Genomic DNA, 12,883 nt, shown 5'->3' with positions numbered 1-12,883 from the left:
ATCCCCGGATTACCCCGCTCCCCCCTCGTCTATGTTCCAGAGTCGGCACGCTCTCCCTACTTTGGAGGTACAGTTGTTACACCCTGAGAGCGCAGTCAGCGCTGGAAAGCTGTTCAGGGAAGCTACTGGACTATTGGAGGTACAGTTGTTACACCCTGAGAGCACAGTCATCGCTGGAAAGCTGTTCAGGGAAGGTACTGGGACTATTGGAGGTACAGTTGTTACACCCTGAGAGCGCAGTCATCGCTGGAAAGATGTTCAGGGAAGGTACTGGGACTATTGGAGGTACAGTTGTTACACCCTGAGAGCGCAGTCATCGCTGGAAAGCAGTTCAGGGAAGGTACTAGGACTATTGGAGGTACAGTTGTTTCAACCTGAGAGCGCAGTCATCGCTGGAAAGCTGTTCAGGGAAGGTACTGGGACTATTGGAGGTACAGTTGTTTCAACCTGAGAGCACAGTCATCGCTGGAAAACTGTTCAGGGAAGCTACTGGGACTATTGGAGGTACAGTTGTTACACCCTGAGAGCGCAGTCATCACTGGAAAGCTGTTCAGGGAAGGTACTGCGACTATTGGAGGTACAGTTGTTACACACTGAGAACGCAGTCAGCGATGGAAAGCTGTTCAGGGAAGGTACTGGGACTATTGGAGGTACAGTTGTTACACCCTGAGAGCGCAGTCATCGCTGGAAAGCAGTTCAGGGAAGCTACTGGGACTATTGGAGGTACAGTTGTTACACCCTGAGAGCGCAGTTATCGCTGGAAAGCTGTTCAGAGAAGGTACTGGGACTATTGGAGGTGCAGTTGTTTCAACCTGTGAGCGCAGTTATCGCTGGAAAGCAGTTCAGGGAAGGTACTGGGACTATTGGAGGTGCAGTTGTTTAAACCTGAGAGCGCAGTTATCGCTGGAAAGCAGTTCAGGGAAGGTACTGGGACTATTGGAGGTGCAGTTGTTTCAACCTGAGAGCGCAGTTATCGCTGAAAAGCTGTTCAGAGAAGGTTCTGGGACTATTGGAGGTACAGTTGTTTCAACCTGTGAGCGCAGTTATCGCTGGAAAGCAGTTCAGGGAAGGTACTGGGACTATTGGAGGTGCAGTTGTTTCAACCTGAGAGCGCAGTTATCGCTGAAAAGCTGTTCAGAGAAGGTACTGGGACTATTGGAGGTGCAGTTGTTTCAACATGTGAGCGCAGTTATCGCTGGAAAGAAGTTCAGGGAAGGTACTGGGACTATTGGAGGTGCAGTTGTTTCAGCCTGAGAGCGCAGTTATCTCTGGAAAGCAGTTCAGGGAAGGTACTGGGACTATTGGAGGTGCAGTTGTTTCAACCTGAGAGCGCAGTTATCGCTGAAAAGCTGTTCAGAGAAGGTACTGGGACTATTGGAGGTGCAGTTGTTTCAACCTGAGAGCGCAGTTATCGCTGGAAAGCAGTTCAGGGAAGGTACTGGGACTATTGGAGGTGCAGTTGTTTCAACCTGAGAGCGCAGTTATCGCTGGAAAGCAGTTCAGGGAAGGTACTGGGACTATTGGAGGTGCAGTTGTTTCAACCTGAGAGCGCAGTTATCGCTGAAAAGCTGTTCAGTGAAGGTACTGGGACTATTGGAGGTGCAGTTGTTTCAACCTGTGAGCGCAGTTATCGCTGGAAAGCTGTTCAGAGAAGGTACTGGGACAACACGAAGGTGCAGTTGGTTTAACCCGAGAGCGCAGTTATCACTGCAAAGCTGTTCAGGTAAGGTACTGGGACTATTGGAGGTGCAGTTGTTTCAACCTGTGTGCGCAGTTATCGCTGGAAAGCTGTTCAGAGAAGGTACTGGGAAACACGAAGGTGCAGTTGGTTTAACCTGAGAGCGCAGTTATCGCTGGAAAGCTGTTCAGGGAAGGTACTGGGACTATTGGATGTACTGGGACAACGCAACCCCGTGCCGCGGCTACTCACGCGACTTGTCCGCGGAGTCCTTCACGGGCCCCCAGAGGTCCTGCGGGCTGGACTCCTCCCTGGGCAGGATGTCCTTGCGCTCGAGGGAGGTCCTGCCAGGCCTCGGCAGCCAGGGAGTCTCCTCGGCCGCCTGCGAGCAGGAACACAGTCGGGGTCACGAGCGAGTCCACGTGTCCTCGTGTGGAAAATACACTTACAATACGATACTTGAGCAGAAATTCAACGTAGAATTATTTAAAATAAGGCCGAGGCCTGATAAATAAACGCTAGAGGTGTTTTCAACTACATTTATTTACCCGTTTTTCTTGTAGTTTCTTCACCCGCCACTAGAATGCACTGCCGGAGCAGGTACGTCGAATACTGACTCATTCCATTTGCAGAACGAAACATTAAACTACATAATTTAACAACTCTTGACTTGAACAAATATAAAACCCTGTTTATGGAAATGGCTTTCGACAAGAAATTATATTAATTAGTTATTTTTTTTGTAAAAAAAATCACTGAATAGTTAATACTATAAACTTTTCCTTTGGATTTGTGAACTTTTGTTCTCTTCATCTACCACAGATGGCAGCATCGTGTCACATATTTACGTTACATGCGACTTATGTGCAATTCAATATATAATTTACTATATAAAAATTTAATTTTTTCACTTACTAGTAGGAATTACGAAACCATTTCTTCGGAGTCAATTTAGGGACTTGTTTAGTTTGTGAAAACCATGTGTTCCGATTTATTATTTCCTTTCTAAAAAGTCGCAATGTCCGAGTATTACCTAAATTACTACTCTAAATGCCTCCAAATGTTACACACCAAAACGTTTTGCAAAAATGTTTTCAATAATTTATTACATACATTTATTCCACACGGCAAATGCTTACAAGTTTTTTAATCGACATGTTTCATATTAACACGTTAAACCAAAGTTAGATCATCATTCGGAAAAATAACTGTGTAAACACTTTTAAAATATTTTACAGATAAAGTTAGTAAACAAAATAGTTTAAAAATATATGATTAAATAATAACTTTACCAGTGAACCAGTAACACCATCATTTGAAAAACAAATTTTTGGTACGCATTTTTAGTAAAATCACGCATGCAACGCGAATAGAAAAAAAATTATTTTTGTGGTCAGAAAGGTTCATGTTTCGGTGAAACGCGATTCGGGGATTACTATAGTCTGTGTTTCATAACTTGATTCTAATTTTAGAGCTCACAAAAGTAGTACCAACTGTCTAAGTATTTTTTTTGCCACTGTTGTTGTAAAAACAATGTTTAAATATAGCTTTATGTGGTCAGTATTCGATAAAAAACATCACGTGATGCTTTGCAAGTAACATTTTGGAAATGGGCACCACTAGGGCACTAACTATGAGAACTGTCAAATTTGGGACAAGTTACATTAAATGGACTTGACCTGTAGTACGCCCATTAAGCCCAACTACGAGACATCAAGAACAGAATTTATCGATGACTGACAGTTTAATTTTTTCACGCTATTTAGACGTGACAACGTCTAATAAATCGATGAACGCCGGCTGCACGCTCGAAAAAGTGTCCCGTTACGCACATTGCCCCGTTACGCTGTGTCTCGTTACGCTCATTGTACGCTTGCGCCGCATCTATCTCTCTTCCACTCGATTGGAACAACCATCGATTTGACTTTTTCGAGGCACATTAAACTTGAAACACTCCCATTCGTTTCATACTTTTCCTATCATCGTCCTATCCTTAACAGAATAACACAGATTGCAAGAAGTTAAATAGCAAACATGTATAAAAGTTATAGTTAAAATAATCTGTTTTTTAAAGTAAAAAACATATTTGAATTAATGAGTGCAAATAAAAGTAAATTTATTATTTAAATTGTAGATTTCATTTCACTCCTTTTTATCCATACAAAATAGTGACAATTCAATAGAAATGATTCAATTTTATTCATAAAAGTATGCAATCATTTCATCAATGTTTTGTTATGACGTTGTCACGATAAACTATCGTCCGCAAAGCGACTTTACAGACAACCAATTTTTTTTTATCGAGAAAACATGGGCTTGATACTCACATCATTTCGCAAGAGGTTGCACTCGATGGTTCGATACGTGGTTTGAGATCAGCACTTCCTACCATTCTTATCTCTCCGCCATCACAATCAAGAGAACTAACATTCAACACTCCCATAGAAGACTACGAAAAACTTATCCTAAGTAAGAATATTGTAAAAATCTCTTTGGAAAATGTACCGGCCAGTTATTAAAAATTTTAATTCGTTAAAATTAATTACAAAATTTAATGGGATACCTTAACGATAAAGTTTGGCTTGCAACGTAAATTTTTTTTACCTTGTGAAATCATTATGGATTTAAGAAATTAATTTATTTTCATCATCAATATTCACTCTTTCACAGTCTCTGATATTATGTTTATGCGTGATATCTGTTTTAAAGACATTAAAATTGTCAATAATAATCAATGTTAAATGGGCATGACTCCAAAAAAAATGTTGAATTCAAAATGGCGTCTATCATTTCAATGATTTTCAAAGCTCAGCTTTATCAAACAATTTGTGTTATCGCAATTTAACGTCATGATTCTTGTTAAAAATCGAATATTCAGTTAATGGGCAGCTTAATATGATACTTCAGGTGGCAACCCTGTTTTTTTTTCTGTAAGCGAATAACACCAAAGCTTTGGTCTAAGTAACCATGATAATTTGACGCTAATATGCGCATCTTATTATATTAATTCATTTCGAAAATATCAATTCTAGTAATTTGAGCACTCAAGTAAATACAGTTTCACTTTTTAAGTAAAGAATGTTGAATGTCCTGTGAACAGCCAGAATTCTTCAGTTATATGCGTCCCTTAATGCAAATGTAGGCTGGGCCCTAAACAGTGTAATGGTCTAATTAATTTGAAACTAAGTGTTTTGGCTAGTGTGCTACCTAGCTAGGAAACCACATATTTAAAAGAAACTAGAAAATTCAGCAATTTCAATTATCTTTATCTCTGCGTTCCTTTACAATTTATATCAAATGCAACTTGTTCATTGAGAGAAAAATTAACTTCTTTGGTTACAGTTTGTATAAAGAATATCATACGATACATTGATTTAATTTTAACCATATGCTATTTTTTCTGGTCTCGACTTTCTAAACATTATTAACTTCGTGAACATCTGCGTGTTTAAATGGTGGCATTCATGCATCAGCGCGACTTTTGGAAAAGCACACCAGCAAACCTGTTCACATTCCACGGTTGCATATTTACCTGAGACGCGACTGAGAAGACTAGTAGGTGGACAACGATTCTTCTCATTGCTGACATCGCAAGTAACGCCAGACGGGTACCACGCTCTATCTTTATACCAGAACCATCACAGAGCTCCAGATAAAGGCGATAAAGGGATATAAATTTGTCATTATAATCCAAGAAGTCGACTTCAAGTATTCAGAGGTATTATTCAAAGGACGTCGCGTCGTAGATGAACAAAACTGAAAATCTTTACAAGAACTTTAACAGCTGGAAATTGTTCCTTATTGCGTATCTAATTGTAGTTTAAGGTAAAAAATAGTGGTTGGGTTTGTGACTCAAAGATGTAGAACTACCAAAATATATTTGACTTTGAAAATATGTATAAAATTTTCAGGAACATTGTTCCCGAGAGCAAATGTTCTATGTAACATATCCAACTGTATTTTAACATAAAACAGTAAAATAAAGTAACCAGTTCAACGTGTTAGTGATGCGATACTTTACCTTAGTTAAACTATCTTTGATTTTGAACATATGAATTATAAAACTTTGATGTAAACTGGACAATTACCTAAGTGAGTATGCAATAAAATCAAAATGAAATTGAACTCATATCACTTTTACACTTAAAATCTTTGCAAATTTTTCACAGCTCAAACTACCTGAAAATAATTTTGTCTAAAATCATTATTCAGAGGTTCATATTAGCCTTCACACGAGCAGAATGCATTACGACAATAAGTAGTGTCTTATGTTTGCATTTTCTTTAGGAAAAAATAATGATAGTTTCGATGTTCCTAAGGATTCAATAAAAAATATTAAATATAACATAACTGCATTTGCGGACGTGTAACATTTATAAAAAAAACTACCTCAAAAATATTTTTTTTTTAGTTTTTGATTACAAGAATTAAATTAGAATTTGAAAAAAATAATAAAATTTTATATCATGTTTCAGTTTCTTTAGTTACTCTTCTTAGCTTTAAATTTTGCAGTCAAATTATCAGTTTTAAAATATTATATGAAAATTAGTTATCAAACATTTTTAAAAAACTTTTTTCTTTTGGGAATTGTGAAGAATATTTTCTAGTTGATTTTAGAAATATAGTTTTTGACTGTGAAGAAAATATAACGAAAATTTTACTTGCATTTCAGTCATCGTATGAAAAATTTTCAATCAGTTGTGTATTATAATATACTTTAAAAGACTTAAGACATTATTATTTTTTTTAATGTAGGAGGAAGCCAAACTTTAAAATCGCTTGCGTGGTAATTTTCAACCCGATTCCCACATACTAACGCCATAATGTAGGCCAGGATTGTTATAAAAACTACCCCATCTAGGGTCCACAATAACCATTAGGGACGATTTAAAAGACATACTACCTGCCGCAGTCGTTTCCGTGGTGTGACGTTTGAAAGATTTTCTGCTTAGATTTTGTTTCATGGTTTTTAAAATTTAAAACCATCGTCAACTAAACAAAACAGTTTATAAGTAAATATTTTTTACCACTTTGTTAAAAATACTGTAACTACTGTAATATTTCACCAATACTTCAAGACTGATAAGTAAAATACAGAGAGGAAAACTCTCAGTCAAGTGTGACAATATACAGAATGGATCAATACGGTAGAAATGGAAGTTTTTTTTAGATTTTATTGTAAAATCTCTAAATTCCTTAATTAAATGAAAAAAATTAATTAAAACGTTTACAGCTAAATATTGGAACAAATAATTAGTTGGAAAGAAAGAATGCGTTAAAATTAGCAAATTAATAACATGCCGTGCTTGATAAATGACAATATATTCAACTTAGATATACATTCAGATTAAATGGAGTAAAATAAATATTGACTTAGATGTTTGTGGCTTGGGTTTTTCCTTCTTTGCTGTACGAACTCGGGCAAGGTCTTCGTCGTAGCGAAGACAAGAAAGTAGACGGAAGCCCATGTTGTGGAGCTCAGAGGGTTCCTGTGAACAAACAGATTTGTTATCACGAATTATTTGCAGCCAAATTAAAAAAATAAATAATGAAATCTCTACATGGTAAGCACAAAAAAAAGGTACTGCGCTATTTTATACAGCCTTTACCTTTTAAGAACTACAAACCTGAGGTAATACCAAAGTTATTACAATGCCATTCATACGAGCGCTTTAACTGATCCACTGTCATTAATTTCTCATTGCTGAGGACATAAATATCACTACGCATCAAGTCAGAGACAAACATTTTTAGTATTCTTTACTTACTTCGCACTTATTGATAACATTTGTTTAGAAAATCTGTATATTGGTGTTGGTATTTTAAAGTTATGTTTATTATTTTGTAACACCCCTCGTGCCTCAAAATTGAATTATTTTAAAAGGAGCCTTGGAAACTGCTGGGTAAGAAAAATAAGTTAAATAAATTGATTTACCAGAGGCGGCGCGAGGTGGGGAACAAACAAAAATTTAGGAACTTCCTGTAACAGACAAGGAGGAAGTTGGTGGATCAAAATTAATAAATAAAAACTACACGATTAACTTGATCTATAGTTTCCCTGTTTTATTTGCCCTGATGAAATATCTTGTTTCCATTACATTACATACAAAAGGTTTTAACAAGTTTCAAAGATTTAAGAAAAAAAAAACAAAAGAAAAACGAAAAGGGGGCCGGCCCGCGATTATTTAAAACAATTTACATTCTTAGCTTGAAATATAAACATTTGCATTATGAGTTTCACACCCAAAATTGGATGGGTCCGATGATTACATTGATAATTAGTTCTATTCGTTCTACATGTTCTTGAGGAAAACACTGGTCGCTGGTGGGTTGGTCATCCGCTTAAGATAGTTCGTAGCTAGGTAAGGGGGAAATGTTGAATTTACATTACCACCCGGGGTCTTCAAACGATCACGTCGGGTAGTAGAAACGTTTCTTCTAATGTGACCCACGGAACAGGAGGGGGGGGGGGATGGCCACGAGATGGGAGCAATCAGTCTCTCCCCGTCATCGACCCTGTCTGCAAAAGTCCAAATCAAAACTGATTATAACTTGTATACAGGCAGTCTATGGGGCAGAAAATGCCCAAAAAAAATTTAAGGGAAAAAAAAGGGGGGGTCGCGAATTATCACTCACCAAAACAGGGGAGTTGCCCAGCACGCTGCAGTCGTGGAGTCAGCCAGGGTCTGGAGCTCGCGAATTGCGCGGCAGGACGCGGATGATTTCTTCATGAAAACATTTAAAAGAGAAAAATTTCGAAGGCAAATAATTAAACTATGCAGACAGACTAATCTACTAGGATTGACTTGAGGGATAGCATCCCTAATACAAAGCGACTACATAGTCGTTAGCGGTCGGATGAAGTCTTGCAGAGTCTGCCGATTCGCCGATACTCGCTGGAGATCTGTCTGCAGGCGCGACGCGAGTTGATCTGTCTCGCGGCAAACCGCGTCTCGTAATTAAAAGTGGTCCCCGGCTCTTACAGGTGGAGGGAGGTCTGGGCCGCCGAAAGATTCCGAACTTGCCCGAATGCGGGCGGAAAAAAAAAACTCTGGCAGTAGTTTTGAAGTTGGCATCACTGGGCGACAGTAGAGAAATCTGTCGGAGGGGTCTGGGTTGAAAACAATCGACTCGCCCACGGCGTCCATATAACTCAAGGGAGAGCAGGTGCTGCTCTCTGGCGCCCTAGAGGGTAGGCTAGCGGAGAAGTTCGCGACTTGGTCGCTAGGTAGCGCTTGTGCTCAGTTTTAGCGCACACATTTTTGCGAAGAGACCTTGGGGACGGTCACTGTGGCCCAGGGGGTTATGACCGGTCATTGGTCTTACTTGGAACTGAGAAGGGGGGGGGGGGGGTAACATGCAACGCTGCTGGGAATCTCCGCCCCGTCGTGGCTGCAGAGGAGCGAACATAACACTAATACGTGATGAAAAAGGCCAATCTCAGCTCGTCTCTGAGAACTGGTCGCCTGCAGGCTACAGGCTTGTCTATGCAGTTAGGGTCACGAAGAGAAATGATATTACAGGCTTGAGGCGTGACTGAAGGCGGGGGAAATGGTAAGCAGTCTGCCAGTCAGGGATTAGGCCAGCAAAATATCCGATACGCCGATGGGAAAGGGGCTTCAGAGCACTGAGACAAAGTTTAACTCAGAGGAGTACACCAGACTAACAAAATAAAATCACACTATAGTAGAGCAAATAAAATTTCCACACAAAAATTTAAAATCATAATAAAAATTTAAAATATATCGTGTCGAATTTACTAATTAACGGCACAATTTTTGTGTACGTATATGTAACTATTATGTTAATAACACTACTAAATTTAAAATCAAATTTATTTAGTAAACAAAAATGACAATTGTTCGATTTTTATTTTAGTTCTCATTGTGTTTCTTTTTTAAATATAAAACAGTTGGCTTCACGAAGGCAATAAGGCTACATTAACACATTAACGCCCCTTATATCCGACCTTCCCACAAACGACTCCTCCGGATATCCGACCTAGTCTCCGTGGTTGGCGAGCCTGTTTAGACTTGAAAATGTGACGCATCTACATGTTTTCGTGTCGCAAACTGACAATTCAGCCGTGATTGTTGGTGTAAAATATGCTCGTACTATAATCGTATACTGTTCTATGTTTTTTAACGTAACGTAATGTATTGTGGGCAAAAAAAGTGGAGGGACACTTCCGCAAAATCCAGATTTGGCAAAACTGAAAAAAAAAAAAATACATTTCTGAATTATTTAAATAAGGTATGCTTACATTGTATTAATCTTCTCATTTATAATTTAACAACAGTACATGTTTGAAATGTGTACAGCAACATTTTTGGAAATAAAGTTGTATTCATGTTCATACTGCATAGCTGGGAAAGGCGTTTTTTTTTTGCTCCTACGGATATCCGACCTTCTGGCCGTTCCCACCATGGCCCGGTCCCGTAATGGTCAGATATGAGAGGTTCTACTGTATAAGAAATATTTTGTATTGATTCAAGTACCTAGTACTAATATTTTTTGTAATAAAATAAATGCACACTTAGTTGAAAGTAAGTAAATTTTATATATTTGTCTGTTTTAAATGTATCTGTGTTTTATAAGTAGGGAGAACAGCACACACTGGTTCACGGTGGGTAAGTTTTACAGATGGATTTATTAACACTATGTTTTAGAAAAATCGAGTCTTCTTACAAATACGCTGGCATTTACAGGCAGGAGCATAAGCAGAATTTCATTTGGCGGAAAGGGGGAGGGGCTACGGGGTGTTTATACGGGGAGGGATTTTTGGGGGTGGGGGGTGGGAAGGTAAATAGAACAACTTTTATCTCCATTTGTTTTAAATTTAGTTCCTTCTATTGGTGCAAATGATAGAATTGTTATCATTCTCGGCGCCTTAGCGCGCAAAACCATTGAAAGCCCTGTACTATTTAATCGTTGCTCCTTACTTAGAAAGAACAATGGTTAAAATTTATTCAGGAATATTTCTCAAACTGACGTATATATTCGTAAATTTACAAGTAATGAGGTTGCTTACTTTGAATACGAGCTTACAGAATAATCTTGAACTGTTAAAGAAACCTTTAAATACTTGGCATATCCCCGGCAAATAAATCTCTTATTCCATTCACAAGTACCGGTTTTCAGCGGAACATTGGACCTAGATTTTGGATCAACTTATCTTGAATAAAAAGAACCTTTCATTTATTTTAGGAGCAACGTTCGTTGTAGAGTACGTGAACTTATTGTAATTGTTAAAATCGTATATAAGTATAGCTCTCAAGGCCTCGAATGTGATAATTTTGCCACTGAAATGTGAAATTCATGCTTCGGTTTATGGTTTTACGTTTATACAATAAAATTAATTTAGAACTGTATGAAGTTCCGTATGAAACTGTACAAAAAGAGAAGACTGTAAGTTCGTAAATCTTGGTGTCTAATGCAATGAGTAGATGCATGTATTTTTCGCGAGAAGACCAGCTGTGTGATAAGATACTGTAGCATCGTCTGTGTTTCGTGATTAGTTGAGTTTATTTCAGCTATGCACCTACTGTCGGCAAACGAATCACAGCCATTTTTTCCGGGTGTAAACGTATATTGTGTGACAGCCAAATGTGGTTTTATCTTCTCTTGCAGACAGTCGCCAACTGTAACGAAGAAACCGCTGGTGAGGGCATACCTTGTTTCGGTGTAAAGAGAGTTATTTTTTATTTCCACGAAAACTACTGCTCACAGTAATATGACGTGGAACAAACAGTTAAACAAGGTATTTTAAGCGTGCAATTTCACTACAATAAAACACAAAATAGTCGCGACATTTAACATTTCATAAATAATAATGATAATCGTTATCTTTGCTGCGTGGCCTTTTTGAAAAACAAAAGGAATAAAAATCTGCTGGCTGATAGATTTCATTTTTTTAAATTCTATTTCCTCAAATAAAATCTAGGCTAGCGTAGGGGCATCATTAACCAGTTTTAATGGACAGGAACGAACAGAATATCTCATTAAATCTATGTTTAGTTCAGAGAATCTATTAGTTATGTCGCAAGTAAATTAAGAACTTCAAGATATTCTAGAACTTATTTAAGAACGAATACGCTCATGATTATCTTTGAAAGATTTGTGCAATGGGAGTGCATGACTTGATGTAAGCTTTTGGACATACGCCATTGCTAAGCACTTTTTCTGTAGAAGAAAACTAAAAAATACCCAAAAGACAAAAACACAAATTAAGCAAAAAATTGCTGTTGTCAACAGGATATAAACACCACATAATATTCCATAACTATATATACGCTCATACATTTATGGTGTCCGCAGTATTCACACCTAAAAATTCCAAATCCTAGTTGAGTGGAGTACGATTACGTTCGTTACCAAGTATTCTTATTTTTTCAAAAATTCTTACAGTAGTAAAAAGATACACAAAACACATATTACGGCAATAATTTATTTACACAATGTTTTGGAAGAATGAGGTGGCGGTTTTGGATAATGCATGCAATTTAAAATCTATAGTTTTAACGTGGTATAGGTTGAAAACCATTTCAAAGCTATTCTTAATATCTATTTCCAAACAGCAGGCAAAGCACTAACTTGTTCACTTCTTGTAGCAGGCACAGGAGCAATTGTCGCACTTTCAGCCCTTGTCTGAAACAAACACAACCAGTTCTTATTCCGTAAGCTTGGGCAATACCTAAAACGAGAGGTTTCAGGAGGAACAGATGTCCAAACTGTTAATGTTTATACTTTAGAGAAGTATTATTTTCAGGTCATAAAACACGCAGTGAAACCTACTTTGGTTTAACCACGAATATTCCACAATCGTGCATATTTAGATTATTTTTCTCTATACGTACGATCTTAGCTCTCGGTATACGGAATATAGTTGGAGTAATCTCATGAATGTAACGCAAGACACATGGAACGGTAATGTATAAAAATCAGCTTCCATATGTGGCAGATGGTTTGAACCGAAGTTCACAAAGCCAAAGGGAAACTTTGGAGTTTTAACTGTTCAAAACTATTTAACAAAATGAACAGTATTTTAATAAAACTATTTTCCAAAAAAGCTAGTCTAAACAAGGGTTTTATTATTATTTCAAGTCTTTTTTTATTTTATAGGCGCTGTTTCATTATATTGGTTAAAATTTCGGTAAGCAAATAAAATTGTTCGATAGTCCACGTAGCTGCTCTGTCAACGAATTC

General features: G+C 37.7%; 1 protein-coding gene across 1 annotated transcript in view; it reads right to left on the bottom strand.

Moving 5' to 3' along the window:
- The window catches only part of LOC134538976 (chymotrypsinogen A-like), a 66,570-nt gene extending 61,299 nt beyond the window's left edge, over positions 1–5,271 (bottom strand). The window contains exons 1-2 of the mRNA XM_063380629.1: positions 5,211–5,271; positions 1,931–2,060 (exon numbers count right to left, since the gene is read on the bottom strand). Of these exons, the coding sequence (XP_063236699.1) occupies positions 1,931–2,060; positions 5,211–5,267 (187 nt within the window). The 5' untranslated portion in view covers positions 5,268–5,271. The remainder of the gene's footprint in view (positions 1–1,930; positions 2,061–5,210) is intronic.
- Between the last annotated feature and the right edge of the window lie 7,612 nt (positions 5,272–12,883).

This window comes from Bacillus rossius, chromosome 14, assembly GCF_032445375.1.
Source record: "Bacillus rossius redtenbacheri isolate Brsri chromosome 14, Brsri_v3, whole genome shotgun sequence".
NCBI classification, from domain to species: Eukaryota; Metazoa; Arthropoda; class Insecta; order Phasmatodea; family Bacillidae; genus Bacillus; species Bacillus rossius.
This window is presented reverse-complemented; position numbering and strand designations above follow the sequence as displayed.